This window comes from Acipenser ruthenus, chromosome 1, assembly GCF_902713425.1.
Source record: "Acipenser ruthenus chromosome 1, fAciRut3.2 maternal haplotype, whole genome shotgun sequence".
NCBI classification, from domain to species: Eukaryota; Metazoa; Chordata; class Actinopteri; order Acipenseriformes; family Acipenseridae; genus Acipenser; species Acipenser ruthenus.
This window is the reverse complement of record NC_081189.1, coordinates 34,206,344-34,225,287: the sequence shown is the minus strand read 5'-3', so window position 1 is coordinate 34,225,287 and position 18,944 is coordinate 34,206,344. Positions and strand designations below refer to the sequence as shown.

The 18,944-nt window shown below is 37.0% G+C and overlaps 1 protein-coding gene across 7 annotated transcripts in view; it reads left to right on the top strand.

The window, feature by feature from the left end:
• Nucleotides 1-16,019, top strand: part of LOC117420965 (sodium-dependent phosphate transporter 2-like) — a 60,674-nt gene extending 44,655 nt beyond the window's left edge. For 6 of the 7 annotated variants that reach the window (XM_034034776.3, XM_034034781.3, XM_034923380.2 and 3 more), the window contains 9 exons: nucleotides 3,421-3,561; nucleotides 3,942-4,027; nucleotides 4,786-4,882; nucleotides 5,371-5,490; nucleotides 5,858-6,070; nucleotides 6,435-7,035; nucleotides 7,496-7,681; nucleotides 10,932-11,016; nucleotides 13,835-16,019. In XM_034034776.3, the coding sequence (XP_033890667.1) occupies nucleotides 3,421-3,561; nucleotides 3,942-4,027; nucleotides 4,786-4,882; nucleotides 5,371-5,490; nucleotides 5,858-6,070; nucleotides 6,435-7,035; nucleotides 7,496-7,681; nucleotides 10,932-11,016; nucleotides 13,835-13,999 (1,694 nt within the window). In that variant the 3' untranslated portion in view covers nucleotides 14,000-16,019. Of the gene's footprint in view, nucleotides 1-3,420; nucleotides 3,562-3,941; nucleotides 4,028-4,785; nucleotides 4,883-5,370; nucleotides 5,491-5,857; nucleotides 6,071-6,434; nucleotides 7,036-7,495; nucleotides 7,682-10,931; nucleotides 11,017-12,019; nucleotides 12,105-13,834 lie in introns of all 7 variants that reach the window. The other variant, XM_059024095.1, reaches the window with a different exon arrangement.
• Nucleotides 16,020-18,944: the final 2,925 nt, after the last annotated feature.

The window sequence follows — 18,944 nt, the reverse complement described above, 5'->3', positions numbered from 1 at the left end:
ATATCGCCTTTTCTGCACTGAACAAAATACAGGTCCAGCAGTTATACTCTTTTTTTAATTGACAGCTACCGGTAAGCCATGGATACCTTTCATAATTTCAATTTTGGATGTGGCAAGTATATCCCATCCCTCCCCTTCCTGTGTCAGTTTAGGTATTTGTGGTGTATAGGCCTACCTCCATTTTTTTCGGAGAAAGTTCTTCTTGAAAATGTGATTCTTAAACAAATCGACTACAATGTCTCTGTTATCTTATGACATTTTATTTTATTATTATTTGTAAAAAGCAATTCAAAATATTACTTCGAAGGGGGCTCCCGAGTGGCGCATCCAGTAAAAGCACTCGCTAGAGTGCAGGATGCGCTCTATAGCCTGGACGTCGCCGGTTCGAGTCCAGGCTATTCCACAGCCGACCGTGGACGGGAGCTCCCAGGGGGCGGCGCTCAATTGGCTGAGCGTCGTCCGGAGGGAGGGAGGGAGGGTTAGGTCGGCCAGGGTGTCCTCTGCTCACCGCGCACCAGCGACCCCTGTAGTCTGGCCGGGCGCCTGCAGGCTTGCCTGTAAGCTGTCCAGAGCTGCGTTGTCCTCCGACGCTGTAGCTCTGAGGCGGCTGCACGGTGAGTCTGCAGAGTGTAAAAAAACGGGTGGCTGACGGCACACGCTTCGTGTGTTCATCCTCGCCCCTCCCGAGTCAGCACAGGGGTGGTAGCAGTGAGCTGAGCCTAAAAATAATTGGGCATTTCAAATTGGGGAGAAAATAATAAAAATAAAAATAAAATAATAATAAAAACTGCCTCTGCTCACTAATGATTGGACAGCTGTAAAACCACTGCAGATCTTTGACTTTCCCATTGGTTAAACTCCCAATTATGTCCCGCCTCTGCTCACTCATGATTGGACACCTGTATAACAAGGAGCAGATCTTTGACTCTCCCTTTGGTTAAACTTACTAAAGGCCAACTGTTTATGCACTTATGATTTGACTGCCACGGAAAAAATGCAGATCTTCTATTGGTTGATTTTATTTTATATACAAAAATAAAATTCTGCTTGATTTAAATTGTAAAAAAAATAATCTGCAATCAACTCTTTTAGTAGATTAATCAGAGCAGCCCTTATATATAAGTTTTTATGTTACGGTAAAAGTCTAAATTCGGTCAATCTTACGTTTTACTGGTAAATGTCAACGTTTACAAAATAAAGTGGTAAATGTCTGAAATTATGAAGAAATTGCTTTCCGGACATCTACTGGTAAATCTTATGATTTACCGAAGCTTCTTGGTAAATGCAGGTATATCATTGAAGAATGTATTTATTCCTGCATATAAATTGTCAATTAAAAAAATAATTGTTTTGTCGAAGAATATATTTATTTCTGCATACACATTTTCCATTAACAACATAATCATTTAATGAGCTTATAGTAATGCACAATTGAGCATTTTAAACTATTTCAACATGGTACTGAACAACATTGTGATCCACTTATGTAGAACAATCAACATTCTGGTAAATTTGCATATAAAAGAATTCACAATGGTGTTGAAGGATATTGTACTCCAAATACATAGTAGTTTGATGAAAAATATCATTCTGTTAAATGCAAATTAAATCATTTAGGACCTTGGTTTTTTCAACAGAAAATCACACTGACACAACGCGACATACAAACACTAAATAGATATTTACTTACTGCAGCATGGTAGACTTGTGGCAGTTGGAGTTACACAGGACTCCTGACTCTTTACAATGCACAAAAGCAAGAAATTTGGTAATTACCAGCCAAAGGCACTTGATTATTTATGAGATTTACTGGTAAAGTGTTATCTTAAGGTTTGCCAATATTCTGACTTTTACCATTATTATATATATACACACACACATTAACTTTTTATTTGGTACATATAAGAATAGCGGTGCCACAATACGTATTTAATATCAGCCTCAGTTCTTGTTGCTCGTGGCAACTTTGATTCTTTTATGCATTTGTGCTTCTTCCATTTCTAATCCAAGAAGCCCCTGACCTGCATTTTCCACTGTGGGCAAATTCCAGGCAAATTGCCCACTCCACAGTAAATGTATGACATGGGCAACTTGCCCACAGAGGACAATCAGGCCCTTGGTTCTTGGTTATTCTTTTACTTTTTGTGATACATTTTTTTTAATAGAGTTTATGAACTTCTTTTTTTTTACACAGGGATATTTCAGATCACTTGAACGAACGTGCCACTTACTTTTTTTAAATAGATGAAATACAAAATGAGAATACAGAAGTATAATAGGACTTTAGCGTGATTTGTTTGCATCCAATGTTATCTGTTGCGTGCTTGAGAAAGGAAGATTTGTATCTAAATTCCCCATAACGGACTACAAAACAATTACTTTGAAGAGTGCATTGAAATACATTTTACTAAAATAATCTCTTCTGAATGAAAGTTGGCTGCTTTTTATAAACAGTCTACATTCATAACGATGACAGAGTTCCATGCAAAGCAAAGTTCAGTATCCCCCGGAATAGGAGTGTAGTTCAGATAAAGTAGTTTTAAATCTCAGATGATAGAGTGCATATCAAACTATTAAGTCACTTTAATACTTTAATAGGATGCAGGTGCGTTGTAGAGTCTGTTTAAACTGAATGCACAGTACTGTTTTTAGAGCTAAAGTGATTCTGTATATCCATGCTAACGTGGGACTGCACCATCCTGAGACATTTATAAAAAATATTAATCAAATTCCACTCTTCCAGCCAATTGATGATATTTGTTCTTGTCATCCAATGTTCCTGTTTCTTCCCTGTGACTGGATATCCTTTGGAATTGAGAGTGGATGAGGTCTGAACTAAATTAGGTTAAAGATTAACTGATTTCTCCAATCCAGTGGAATTGATTCCAGCTACAGTCAAGCAAATTAGTCCATTTTGACCATTTTGTTTGTTTTTAGTGTCACTTGACGGTGCTTCTGTCTATGTGTTGATTATGTAAAGGGGGGTCTGGTTTTGTATCGCATTATATAAAGAATGAGGTTGGATTGTGTGCTGTGTATAATATATATACAGTGCCTTATTTCTGAAATATACAGTATTTCTTAAAAATATTTCCCAACATAAAACCAATGTCGCCTTACAATAATTGATTTTGAGTTTCAGTGTTTTAAAATAAAATATCAAACAGAACGAAATTTCAATGTACCATTTGTAATTCAGTAATATGAGAGAATTGGTCAGGGGTCTGAATACTTTTGCAAGGCACTGTATATATGTATATGTGTGTGTGTGTATATATATGTATGTGTTGTAATTGTAACAACTTTTCAAAATGGGTATGAAGGTAAAGGCTGGTCAAATTATAGCTTCTGACTAGAGTACCAAGTCTATATATACACTGTACTATCTAACCTTGGTCTCCCGTGTCTCTCATTGGACAGGCTCTGCAGTGTGGCAGCTCATTGCTTCCTTCTTGAAGCTGCCCGTTTCCGGCACGCACTGTATCGTGGGAGCCACCATTGGTTTCTCGCTGGTTGCAATTGGTACCCAAGGTGTTCAGTGGATGCAGCTAGTCAAGATTGGTAATTGACATTTCCTTTTGTGTGTGAAAGTATGTGGAATAACTATGTTGACTGGCAAATCTTTCTTTTTTTGCAAGACAATACCTTATTTCATTTTCACTTGACCTTGTTTCCCCAGTTTTTTTTAGTTTAAATATATATTTAATAATTAATGTCACTAAACGTTGAATGCTTGGATTTAGTAATATTGTTTGTTCTGTGTATTACAGAATATTTGTTTCTCTTAATGCTGTGTCAGATTTGGGTTTTGTGTGTTGTTTCTCCTGCCTTCACCCTTTCACAGACAACATGGTTTTATGATATATATTCTTTTTTTGGGGGGGCAGTAGTTCAAAATGTTTCTGTTTCTTTACTGAGTGTTTTTGTGTTTATTTATCCAGTTGCCTCTTGGTTCATTTCTCCTCTGCTGTCTGGTCTGATGTCTGGGTTCCTCTTTCTCCTCATCAGATTTTTCATTTTAAACAAGGTAAGTCATCTAATTCATTGGAGATCCTGAGAACCACATGGTCTCCTCAATAGAGGTACCAATGTGTGTGTGTGAGAGAGATATTATTGGATTATTTAAATGTAATTATTAATTTGAATGCATTCTCCTCTAGGAATGTAAATTGGACACCTGTCATATAGCATACCTTTTATACTTGTCTAGATTTTTTTTATTTTTTTTAAAGTGTTTATTGTCTCCTCCTGTGATTATCGTTTAGTAGCGGTTGCCGACAGACTTTGTTTTCTGCTTCTAGCTGCATTCATACCCTAGCTTCAGTCTGAATACTAATGTGTAGGTATTCACCAGTAACACTGAATTATTGAACACAACTTGTGTTATTTAGAACAATCAAATTAGTTGCTGTTTGTTGACTACAGAATTGAGGGTTTGAAATGAATAGTATAATATTGAATACTAACTTGATCCGTTCTGTGTTTCTCCAAAAACTAGGAACCACCAATAAGTAACAAGCTCAGGTGTGCCTAAGTAAGCTTTTGATCAGGTTCTCAAAGTCTGTAATCCTCCAGGATTTCTAGGCCTCACAAATAATCAATTGATTGAGAACTGGAAGGAGGTTCAGTTACAGGCGAGTATGCAGGGCATAGGTACAACAAATACCAGGAGACATCTGGACCTCGAGGACTGGAATTGCACCTGTCTGTATTTTGCACAGGGTAGACCACAGTGACTGCACCTTAAAGCCTCTAATATTATTTATTTTTTCCTCCCTTGTCTAGGATGACCCAGTGCCCAATGGCCTTCGCGCTCTTCCTATTTTCTATGCTGCTACTATAGGGATTAACACCTTCTCAATCATGTATACAGGAGCGCCATGTAAGTACCCTCTGTCTGCATGGCTTGGTTCTGTAGCAATTTGCTGCCCCAGTTGTTTCCCTAAAGCTGCTTTTTGAAAAGGGTTTGTTTAAGTTGAAATGGCAAAGCTCTGGTTGGCACAAAGTAAACAAACTTAAGACTTGGGAAGGCTAGAAAACTGCTTACACACGTAAGTAGCTCTTTTCAACTTTTAATGAGTAGGGCATTTGGAAATTTCCATTGGATTCTTTTTGTTTTACAGCCCTAAGCTGATTCCTGCAAACAATACAAATACATCTGGACATTTTTACTTTTGTACTTGTTGTTGTAATTAAAGGCTGCTCTATTTTTTTCTTTTCTTTCATTAAGTACAGCCATCAGAACAGCTGCTGGAATATTCAGCAGGGAAATGCATCCTTTTGTAAATCTATCAACTGGCCGTAGCTATACTCTGTCTGTATTAAATGGATGAAGACTATTTTAACTTTTCTTCTTTTGCTTCCATATAGTACTGGGACTGGAGTTACTTCCTGTGTGGGCGATATTTCTGATAACATTAGCCGGCTCACTAGTGTGTGCTGCTTTAGTGTGGTTTGTGGTATGTCCCTGGTTGAGAAGAAAACTTACAAGTAAGTATCTCCCGCTTTGTTGATGCTCATCAGTTCACAATGGGTACTGGAAGTAAAGCTATGATCTTACCATTTAAATTGTCATTCACAAGCTCAATAGTTTTATGATTGAGTGTTAAAGGTTAAGGATGAGGTTGGTTTTATGAACTGACCTTAATGTTTTACCCATTTTTTTATTATTATACAATTTGTCATTCTAAATTTGTGGGAAATGTTTTTAAAATGTGTTATTACATTTATTTGTATATTCAACATGTATGAAAAGCTCTTGGTGTACATTCTATTCAGCTGTAAATTGTAGGTGGGGAGCTAGAGCTGTCAAGCCACTACAGTGCTGTTGTGTTTTTTTTTTTTGTTTTTTTTTTAGGTCAACAGAAGAAGGCAAACTCCCTGTCAAGGATATCTGACGAGAGTCTTGACAAGATCCAGGATGAGGACGCCCCAGTATTCAAGGAGTTGCCGGGGGCGAAAGGGACAGATGAGTGTGTGGTCCCTCTCACCAGCAGGGTCACTGAGGAGTTGGGGGAACCAGAGCCTCTGGCCAATGGGAACTCTGTCTTCCCGAACGGAAGGGTATATGGTATGTAGAGCAGGGTACCCATGTGTTTTTTTTGTTTTTAAACTCTGTCCTCGGTGACTCCAGCTCCCATTACAGTTTAAAATCGAATATTATAAAATGTTTTGAGATTTTGTTTCATGGAATGTGCCAAATAAATGCATCGTGTTCACTCACAAGACTCATCATTTGAGCTGGAAGATGCTTGCAGAGATTTTATTTTTTGTTTCATTTCTGGCAATGGATATTGGGTGCATAGTTCATCTAATATACATTATGTAATTGAATTGGTATGCTTGAGTTTTGAGAAAGTCTTCTTTTTCTGGCTATTGTATTATTGAAATCCCTATGTTAAAAAAAAAATAATCTCTCTCTGTCTGCCTGCCAGGGAGGGCATCCTCCATGACCAATGGCAGCTTGAAGTCGCCCATCTCAAATGGCTCCTTCAGCTTCGATGGGTACATGCGCAGTGACGGGCATGTCTATCACACTGTACACAAGGACTCTGGTCTATACAAGGACCTGCTGCACAAAATCCACATGGGGAGGATGGACGATGACCGCACGGCCCCTTCTGCTGACAACAATTACCGCCTGCTGCGGCGCAACAACAGCTACACCTGCTACACGGCAGCAATCTGTGGCCTGCCTGTGCAAGCCGCCTTCCGGCCAGTCGAGCCAGTGGCTCCAGAGGACAGTGAGAAGCTGGTGGGCGACACTGTGTCCTACTCCAAGAAGCGCATCCGCTACGACAGCTACTCCAGCTACTGCAATGCGGTGGCAGAGGCTGAGATTGAGGCGGAGGAGGGGGGCGTGGAAATGAAGCTGGCAGCTGACGCCATGCAGACCCCCCCGATGGTGCCCACGGAGGACACAGCCGAGGAAGATAAGGAGGAAAAAGACAAACCCCAGGTCTTCCTGCTCTTCCACTTCCTGCAGATCCTCACCGCCTGCTTCGGTTCATTCGCACATGGGGGCAACGACGTCAGGTAAAGCAACCATTCTCTTTTGCTTTTTGATAAAAACTTGTTGTGTTCCTTCCTTTTATAATATAGATTTACAGAATAGGTTTTAGACATTTGTTCACTTCCTGAAATGTTTTCAGATGCATGCCATTAGCCTCGGTTATTGGCATTGACTTCCTTTACTTCTGGTATCAGTTTCTACATTTAACCAGGTGCCTTTGTGTTTAAAAAGCTCATTACTATATAAACCCAACGTTTGCTCAAACACAACCGTGCCCATGGGAGCAGAATTTGATAATACGTTTGCCTACATACTTTTAAATAAAAAAAAATTCTCAAACACGCAGTGATTCATTGATATTTGCAGTAGATGGTAATAAAAATCATCCATTGGAATTGCTGATTTGAAGTCCTCTGCATACAGTAAAGGGATTATGTTTGTAATGAAGGGTTCTTGCCTTCAGCTGTACTATTTTCTCTGCAGCAATGCCATCGGCCCCTTGGTTGCCCTGTGGATGATCTATGATCAGGGCGGCGTGATGCAAGAGGCTGCCACCCCTGTCTGGCTGCTCTTCTACGGAGGTGTGGGTATCTGCGCTGGTTTATGGGTTTGGGGTCGAAGGGTCATTCAGACCATGGGAAAGGACCTAACCCCAATCACCCCCTCCAGGTAAGTAACGCTCTTGGGGAAACATGTTGTTTTGCTGTGCTCGCTCTTAAATTGCATCATAATGATTGCAGACCTTAATTCCAATTAGCTGAAACTTCTTTTTATATATATGTTGTATTTTATAGGCAAAGATCAAAATCTGGGCATTCCCCAAATTTAATTTTTTTTTTTTTAAATTTGGAATTATTTTCTGCCATTGTGAATACTGTATCCATTTGTTTTGTGTGAGTTTTATTTGAAATGTTTTTAGATCCTCCAGTTGTTGTGTAATTTTAATTGTTCAATCAAAATTAACACCATTTAATTTTAAAGAAAAAAAAGTACAATACTTCCATACAGAATAAGCGTACCATCACATTGGTAACGTTAATTGGAGGATTGACATGGTCAATGCCAGTGCAAATTATATGACTTGCCTGTCCTTCCCTCGCTTTGCATTATAGTATGTCCCATCTAAATGGGATGCTGCCACTTTCCACTGTCCCCCTTAATTGTTTGTACTACAAAGCGAACTGCATTGTTTTGTATGCAGATACAATTTTAAAAAATGTAATGATAAATGGGTTATTCTATTTGTTGCCTCCCCATACACCTTGTGTTATGCCATTTATCATAAAAAGGTAAATGAAAAAAATCTGAAGGGTCTTCTCCAAATGTTTTATATTAGCTAGAAATAACTGATAGATAGGCCCGCAGCAGATAGATTCACCTGAAATTCAAGCCCTCATTATTTGTTTATAAGGATCACAAGCTATTTTGCCATATACAAAAAAAGACATTTAATACTGCACAATTGTGTAGCTCCTGTAGTGCTACTGTATGGCTGATACAAAAGAAGATACAATATAAATAGAAATGCCTCATTTTCATATTGACATTGAAGACTTTCGAATGTGACCCACAGTAACTGTTTTAAATGTGTGGTTTTCATTCCACAAAGAGACTTTCTAGAACTGATTGGTAATGGTTATATTTCTTATCACATCAACCTACACTGGAACTGCATGTAATAAGTTACTTACAACACATCTTTGTGGTCCATCGAATAACCTCAGTCCTAATAGAGGTACTGTATTGATCCTTACCTTAACTATATATTCTATTATGTTAACTCCTGTCTGCAATATACCAGGATATCAGATCATTTGTAAGTGTTTCAAAAGCGTATCAAATGGTATCTTGAAAAAATCATGTATTTTTAATGGACCGTAAAGATTACTACTTCATGATACTTTACAATTAAACATCTTTTATTCTCATTTACAGCAGGCTCGGTGCACGTACTGTACCTATGGCGTGGGTTTTATGTAGATGCCATGTAGTAAGAGATGGCATTGTAATTGGAAGTGCAGTAGTTGATGGTGTGGTCCAACTGTCTAAACCAAGCTAATCTCTGATCTAGATTTGTCACGGAGCCATTTAGTTTCTTTTTCTTGTATTTATTGTATCAAGCAGCACAGCTGTTAAATTGACTTTTTGTATTTCTTTTCTTTTCTTATTATTCTTATCATTACTGCACTTTTAAAACTACAACTGTATATGTGTGTGTGTGTATATATATATATATATATATATATATATATATATATATATATATATATATATATATATATATATATATATATATATATATATATATATACACAGTTGTAGTCAAAACAAATTATAGGAAAAATCTTTTGTAGCAAAAGTTTTGGTTTTGTGGATGAGGTAAAAAAATGCTCCAAAAATGCTAATTCAGAAATATTCATACCCTGACAAGGAAAAGGAAATAATTAATAGCTAGTCGGGGCACCTTTAGCAATAACGTCTTTTAAATGATTAGGATATTTGTCAATGTTCTTCAGTGATTATTATTATTATTATTTATTTATTTATTTATTTATTTATTTATTTATTTTTTTATATAACCACTTCAACGCAAAATTGTTCTAGTTCATTCAAATTCCGAGGACTCTTGTGCACAGCCTTCTTCAACTCATACCAAAGATTCTCAATCGGATTTAAATCGGGACTTGACTAGGCCATTCCAGAACCTTGATTTTATTATTCTTTAACCACTCTGAAGTAGATTTTGATGTTTGCTTTGGATTGTTGTCGTGTTGGAACGTCCCGTTTGCGCTTTTTAAACCAAGTTTTGTAGCGGAGGGTTTCAGATGATTGGCCAATATCTTTTGGTATGCTATGGAATCCATTTTAGCATGTATTGGAACTAAATTTCCAGTGCCATTAGCGGAAAAACAGCCCCATAGAAGGATATTACCACCTCCATGCTTGACAGTAGGTATGGTGTTCTTTTCTTTGTACGCCTCACCAGACTTTCTCCAAACGCCTGACGCCTGACCTTCGACCAGAACTCGTATCCATCATTCAAATGTCATTTTGCAAACTTTAAGTGATTTTTCCTTGGCCAGCGAATATTGACACCTTCACCATGCAATACTCGACCTATGGTTGAAATGGAAACCCCAGTCCCACTTGCAGCCAGTTTACTTAGACTATTGTTAATCTTCCTCACAATTCTTCTACTTGTTCTTGGTGAAAGAACCTTCTTTCTTCCAGACTCAGGGAGCGTTGTGACAGTACCATGAGTCTTGTACTTCTTGATAATTAGAAACAATAGTTGAAATTGGGATACTCAAATGCTTGTATATCTTCTGTATCCTTCTCCAGCTTTATGACAATAAATCATTTTCTGCCTAAGGTCTTCAGATAGCTATTTACTTTTTCCCATATTGACTTATTGGTAATGACAGCAATCATCCTATGCCTAACCCTGTTATACTCTCTAAGAATGTTCACCTACAATCCAGCATTCTCTAGACTTTTCTAGAATTAGGTTCTGCATTATTTAAATTTCTAGCACCTTGTAGACAATACTATCATAGCATCAAAGGGTATGAATACTTCTGAATTAGCATTTTTGGAGTTTTGCAAAACGATTGCTGAAATAATTAATTGTAGACATCTATTTCTTGTAGATTTTTTTTTTTTTTTTCCACATCCACAACAGCAAAAGATTTTTCCTAAAATCCGCTGTTTTGAGACATTTCTAGAAATTATAAATTTCCAGTGGGGTATGTAAACTTTTGATTACAACTGTGTATATTTATATCCACACACATACATACTACAAATATTAAAACAGGGCTGGAGAAAAGCTCTGTGGTGAAGAGATGCCATTCTGCATGCTGATACTCTGAAAACAATAGCTGGAAAAACAAGTGTTGTTTCTTTGTGCTCCCCGCAGTGGATTCACTATTGAGCTGGCTTCGGCGCTCACAGTTGTGTTTGCCTCCAATATTGGACTTCCTATCAGTACCACACACTGCAAGGTATGCCTCTGCCATGTGACTGCAGCCCCCTGCAGTCTGGCTTCCTCCGCTCTCGGCTGCTCAGATCAGTTCACGTTGAGGTGACGGCACCCGAGGAAAGGCATGCAATGAACAGGAGGGAAGAACGAAGGGCAGTTTGTGCATTTGACCTATTTGAGCACCAATTTAGATTAAATCATCCATGCAGGGTAGTCTTTGGAGGACACCTGTCCTCTAGATAGATAGATAGATAGATAGAGAAGACAGATTCCATTAGTACATGGTAAACGTCTACAACGACTTAACAACTTAGGCTCATATACTTAGTGCTTTGTTGTACCAAGACATTTCAAGATACTTTACAAAAAAGTACAATTTTTTCTAGAATGGTTATCACATTCAATTATGTCGTATTAAATCCCGTACAGGGATTTAAGTCCTAGCTGTGTCAATGATTTTGACCCAGTTTACAGGACTTGCAGTATGTATAATTCTGGCATACCCAATGAAAGTAATCACATAAATCTATGTTTAAATAAATAACTAATTGAGAGAATTCAGTGGAATGGAATTTAAATAAATCTACCAATACGAAATAACACAGCTTTTAGTTTTGCTTGGTTAGTACAAATAAGGCTCAAAACCAAAATAATTAGTTAATGAGTCTATAAATATGGATTAAATCTGATATTATCAATATTTCTTAACATAATGACTCTACAGTACAGCATTATAAAATAGTAGGTACATAGGCAAAGCGTAGCCTAAAGAGTGTATTTTCCCTTCATGATAGTAATGCCAGTAGAGTAAACTTGTGTGTCTCAGAGCTGCCTTCTTCTGTTGGGCTGGTTCATTTCATGATGGACTGATCTGAAGCAGCCACCAAGAGCCTCGAAACTGACGCTGGTATCATCATAACATCAACCATTCAGCCACCCCTCCCCTGCTACTCCCTGCATGCTGCGGTATATGGGATAACTTTCACCTTCCTCACTTTAATTTTTTTTGTTTAATTTCTTTACAGTGGATTTTGCATTGAAGTAATGAGTGCTCTAACTGTGCTTGTTGCCTCAAATGTGGGCCTCCCAATAAGCTCCACTCATTGCAAGGTATTGGAGTGTGCAGTGATAATGGCAATCAAACAGAACTGCAAAAAACAAAAGCAATTATACACCAAATTAAATGAATGCAGAATTGCCAATTATTGCATTTTGCCTTATCTGTATAGAGAAACATCCACCCACTTTAGAAAGAGAACAACTAAAAAAAGAGATGTTTTAATTTTGAGAGAGGTTTAGTTAATCCGTGTAGTGTAATGCAGTGCCTCGCTTTTGTTTCACTTTAAGTACTTGGTATACACTACAGTGTGTCCAGTACTGTATTCCACTAATGTGTCTATTCTTTCCTGGCTCATTTGCTAGCATTGTGTTTTTATAACATACGTGTGCAAATGAACAAGTTTAGAAGTTAAAGACATTTTGTCAATTCACAAGGCTTTTATTTTTCATATAGTAGGAGCTTTCTTCAAAATTTGGCAATGTAGTGTTTCTGCCAACTTCCTTCAGGGAGTGGCATGAGTCTGAGAAACCTAGAATATTTTTAGCAATGTGGGTTGAGAGGCAAAATGCAATATTAGTGCAGCGATTTCTATCAATTATAGCTGAATTAAATAAAATAACCAAAATGGAATGACTTGCTTTTTTTCTCCTCGTTCCCTTGATTTAAACCAGCTTTTTGCATCTAAGTTCATAATATGATTTCCTTAACATAGAAAACTAACACATGCTTTTTATTATTGTGTTGCAAATGTATGTTTAAGCCAGTACCGTAGAATGGGATCTATTTTTATGATCTAAACAGGAGTAGTACTGCCACACTAATATTTCTCAACCTGATTTTACTGTATTTCTGTAGGAAGTAGTAATTAATTGATTAAATTTTTTTTTTGAAGTCATGATTTAAAAAAAAAACAAAAAAAAAAAAAAACAAAAAAAAACCAGCAGGAATAATTTACTTAGAGTAGAAGTGTTAAGACCTGCCTCTGTTTAGTTCATTAATAGACCCCAATGTCGGTTATACTGTTTTTATTGATTGGCTTTATCTTACTTGGCTTCAAAATAGAAGAACAAACTTTTTCCTTATACATTTTACAAATAGATGTTCCATACCATGATTTATCCAGTCTTTATTAGCATAATTTTGATTTTGGCAAAATGTTAATATTAAATATTTATACACTTTTTTTTGTGCATAAGTGCAGCTTTCCGTTTTTGTGAACTGCACACAGTATACAGTGTAAGCGTCTACATGGAGTTCTCATGGGGTTTCTGTGTTGCCCCACGCAAGCTGTATTTTATTTGAGTAGCCAGCGACCGAAACTGAGAACTCTGGAATGTGGCTTATAAATGACTGTATGTTTTAGATTGTAGTCCAACTAACTAACTAAAGTAGAGAAGGTCTGATCATTTTAACTATGTTTTAAATTACCATCTTGGAACCAAATTATAGAAGCCGAGTAAGATAACCTAGTAAATGTCACCCTCTCCTTCACCACCTCTAGATATCATTGGCAAAATTAGCTACAATTAAATTGAAAGTCATCAACACAAGCTTATATTTCATAAGTGTTCACTGGCCTGCAGGCATTTTGGCCACAATTAATGGAAAAAGACATATAACTGTTGCATCATTAATGAAGTGGGCCAAAAAAAATAAAACAACTTATAAATCATGGCTCGTGGTATCGGGTGATGTTCACTGCCACTCACTGTATATGTTGCACTCAGACTGTGTGTTTGTTTTCTAATTTTTTTTTTTTTTTTCTTGGACACGTGTCCAGGTGGGCTCGGTAGTTGCAGTGGGATGGATCCGGTCAAAGAAAGCTGTGGACTGGCATCTGTTCAGGAATATCTTCCTGGCCTGGTTTGTGACGGTTCCTGTGGCAGGGCTGTTTAGTGCTGCTTGCATGGCCCTTTTCATGTATGGCATTCTTCCATTCGTCTGAATGTCACACCAAGGGAGAAGACAGAATAATCCCATAACAGGCTGGAGTTCATATGGGAGAATATGGAGGTGTGGGAAAGTGATGGGACTTTCTCGGGAATGGGTCAGAAATTCGTTTCTTTCCTTTTTTTTAAGAAAAAAGAGCAAATAAGTGCATAAAGCAGACATGCTTTTTCATCTTCCACATCTAACCTATACATAACACTATCTGTGTCATTTTTGGTGGCATGTGGTATAACATGTATGTGGTGCAGTATATATAAATAAAAATATATAACTATTATATAACTATTAGTGATTAATACTACTTCAGTCATATTGAAAGTTTGTGGGTAATATTGCATAGGATATATATATATTTCTTTTTATGTAGTAATCTTTTAAACAACAAAAAAATAATTTACATATTGTATCATTTGAGTGGCAATTTTTTGTACTGAATCTCGTTTTTAACAAAAGGTACTCATTTACCAACACTGCCATATTGGGAGGGGGAGAGGGTTGGAGTGTATGGCTATCCAGTAATATCGCCATAAACAAAGTTCATGCTTACTAAGAAAGGTTTTCATAATGATTACTGTTCATGTATATTTTACGATGGACTGGACATTTAATATTGTATTATAATGTAATTTCTACTGTAAATACTTTCTAAACAAGATAAAGCATTAGCTATTGGCATTTTCTTTTGTTGTATTGTTATTGAGGGTGCATTTCCCTCCAACCCATTTTAGATAAGGAAGAATCGAATGTACCAAAGATAGAATATCAATTATGACAGTATTCACAATTTTTAGTATAGTAATTTGGTTATTTTACATTGCATAAAGAGATATTTTGTTTTCACAAATAGGCCACTACCATGCAATTTAACACTATCATTATGATTTAGACTTCAGTATGAAATACAGTATATTTTTATACCATATCTGCACACTTTTTTTTTTTAGGTTGATTTTTCATTTTATTTTAATAACCTCCAGAACAAAACAAACACGAGTGTGCAGTGTGAAAGGCAAACGTTCCAGGATGAGTAAATGGTTTTCACCATACAGATATTGTTTTCATAAATTTCATGCAAGCCTGAGTTTCCTAAAATGCTGTCAACAAGCTTTTCAGTCCCAGAGTTTGCTGACAGATTTAGTTTAAAATTTTCAACATAAACTATTTTTTTATTCCAGGTACACACTTTGTAATTTTGTTTCCCACTCAGTGTAGTGAAAGCAAAACCAGTAATTCACTGCTGTCCAGTTTCAGATTGCTAAGAATAAACGAAAAACAATGTTGCATTTCACCCTACCGGCCCTGATTTTGTCCATTTGCAATATTAGAGATGCTTTTCTCTGTAGCCTCCAATGACCACCTTAAATGCCCCTTCTTTAAAGCACACACACTGTTGAATGAATGATATAACCATTCCACCCAATAAGGTCAGTTTTCTCTACCAGATGAGTTCCTCCTGCCACAAGCCAATGGTGCAGGTGATCTTGTCAGTATGATAACCTAGTACATTTGTAGTACAGTACTGGGATCTCTGGCACTACGGAAAACACTAACTACTTTCAGTTGTATGTTAAGCTCTATGTTTTATGATATCAGAATTACAACACGCGTTACCATTTTTTAACAAAAGACTAATATATAGGTTTGTGAAAAAACAAAATTGTTTAAACAAAAATAGTATTTCATTTGATTTGTCGTAAGGCACATTCTTCTGAAACTGGTGGCTTGGTGCTGTACATTTTAGAATACAAGGATATAATAGAGGATCCATCCGCTGTTTTGAAATCTGTTAACTTGTGGACTGGGCTGTGTTTCAGTTCTCCTTTGTTCTGTAACTCAGATAATGCTGCTAGTGACTTTAAACTGACAACACTGATTTTTTTAAATTGTATTGTTATTATTATATAAATATATACCTTAATGTACTGTGCTGTAAATTGGATTTGTTTATTTTCTTGAAAGTGGTCAGCATTCAGCATTAAATTATGGGAATTAAAATTACAAAGACAACCAAGAAATGTCTCTTTGTCATTATTTAAGTTGTTCCCTGTCTTCATACATGTAATATAGTAAAATACATTAACCAGAAATGGAGCTTATAAAATTGCCCAAACAATCTTCTCCTGTGTAAGGATTATAATGACAATCCTAACATCCACTTAAGTGAATACAAGGAGTGTATCTAAGGTTTGCTTTTATAATTTCACATGTTTTTACTTTAAGATGGATTGGATAAACGGTGAGAAGAAACCATTTCAATATCAATTTGCATTATAATTAGGGCTTCTGAATTTGTTTTGAGGAAGACAGCAAAGGAAAGATGGTGCAACTTAAATGTGCAACTACTATACATAAAAAAAATTTTTTTTAAAAAGCCCAAGCATTTTGGAAAGTAACCGAAAGCAATCATTTCATACAGTACATAAAAAGCGAAAGCCCCGAACAAAAAAGAAGACAAAATAAGCTAAAAATAAACCTTGAAAAATGAAATTAATAAAAACTGAAAAACAGAAGCCCAAATTATAATGCACTACATTTTAAATGCCAGTTAATTATATCAATTTCTAAACATTTAATTTAATCTTTTTTTTTTAATGAACATGATATGCTACTGATTGCTTCAGTAAGCCTTGCTGGTTCCTTCATTGGCCATGGCTGGCTATAATGCTAGATCCACATCAGTGTCCAAAAGCTTTATCACCACTACTATGAAGTAGTCACTCCACTGAGATCGCGTTCTCTTTTGCATTGAACCTGCGAATGCGAGTGATGTGATCTCGCAAGGTTTGTTGGTTGTCTTTGCTTTCAGGGAATGGGTTACATCCGTAACCTATCGTTCCCTTTCAATTCAAAGACCAACAACCAATGCTTTTGGGAAAGTATATCAAAGCTGTCGGGAGAGAGTGTGAGCGGACAGTAGACAAGGGATGTCTTGCCAATTGTGCGCCGCCCCCTAGGAACTCCCGGTCACGGTTGGCTGTGACAAGCCTGGATTCGAACCTGCGATCTCCAGGCTATACTGCACCTCCTGCACTCCGCGCAAAGAGCCTTTGCTGGATGCGCCACTCGGGAGCCCCTATATTTTTCACTACTAACGATATGCCACCTCACCAATGGACATTTGAAAAACAATTTGGGCAAGAGCAGTAAAACACATTAAACAACCAGGCACGATGCATTTACAAATCACAGCTTTAATACATCAGCTTAACACTGTGCTTCAAACAAGATGTCACCTGACAACCATGGATTTCCAGTTGAGATTCTCTTCTGTACCTGTTCTCTGTGCATGGAAACCACATTTTCCCGAGCTGTCTGGGGAAACAGCACGAGAACGCTACGCATGGCTAATTTGCATATTGACCTCCTCCTTTCCCCTTCATTTGCATGACGTCGGGTGAAAAGAGGGTCTTCTCGAGTAAAATAAATGGAGCCAATGGAAACCTGAAATGTATAGGGCCACAATGTCCCGAGAAAAATTAGAACACACATGGAAACTCCCCCATAGTCACAAAGGTTTTATTTGAGTTATTTAAAGACTTTAAAGTTTATTTAAGTCATTGAAATCAACACTTTTTACTTATTTCTAGATAAGTATTTATCCAATTGTGTTAAAACATTACCACAAATTATTAAGAGCATCAGAATCAGGGAATATGATGAGGAGCCAGTCCATGTGTATGTATGTATTGTATGGAACTATTTTACTTGTACATACTAATTTGGTATTTACAACTAAATATATTGTATATTACAAACATATTTGTTCTCTTGGCTTCTAAGATTCTAGGCTTTGGACAAAAAAAAGAATGGTGACACAATATTTGTCTGGCAGTGTAGTGCGTGAGAAAAAAGAGTCTGCTAAATATTTGTTCTCTGTTGTTGTCTGCATTGCCCTGAGCAGCATTTGTTTACCAGTAAGCCAGTCTATGATATGCATTAAACCCAGATTTCAGATGAGACAGATGCCAAAGTAGACACAGCAATGATGATAATTATAGGATTGAGTCTTGGTGCAATTACTTCACTTTAACTTAGTACAGCATTAACCGGCTGTATGCTAATGATGACTAGATGTATAGAACACAGAAATCTTTTTAAAATGACGAAGTTGGTTTTTAACAAGGGGGGAGAAATCAATAAAAAAATAGAAGGGAGACCACATCAAACCAAGGGCAACAACTCGGGTAAGACAGCCATTAAATGTATTTATCTAAATGCTAGAAGTATCAGAAACAAAATGTTAGAACTAGAAGCTACTGCACTAACAAGTAACTACGATGTGATAGGTGTTACAGAAACTTGGTTATCTGAGAGTGATGGAGACAAATATAATATTAGTGGGTACACACTGTATACAAAAGACAGGCAGGGCAGAAGAGGCGGAGCGCTATACATAAGAAATAGTCTTGCCAAATTCAGACGCCGAGCAAAATAATCGACATTAGAAATGCGTGTTGCGAAGGAGAAGCCATGCTAATGAGGGATTTCAACTTCCCCCCGGTGGGGAGCACGACAGACGACATTGAAATGGTGGAAATGACAAATGACTACTTCCTAATGCAATTTGTCAAGGCACCGACTAGAGGGGAGGCATGCCTTTATTTAGTCTTTTCAAATAACGAACACAGAATAACTAAAACAGAGGTCAGAGAACCATTGGCAAACTCAGACCACAACATGGTCTCATTTTAAGTTACTTTTAAAACCCAAAAAGTAATGACTAAAGCTAAGGTTTACAATTTTAGAAAAGCAAACTATGAAGGTATGAAACAGAGACTAACAGAAGTAGATTGGAGTAAAATAGAGAAAACATCCACAGGAAAAGGATGGCTGTTTTTTAAAAATGTAGTACTATTAAAATGTGCATTATAAATACCATATAGGAGATACTGAAATTGAAGAAGGAATCTATGAAAAAGACCTAGGAGTTTATGTTGACT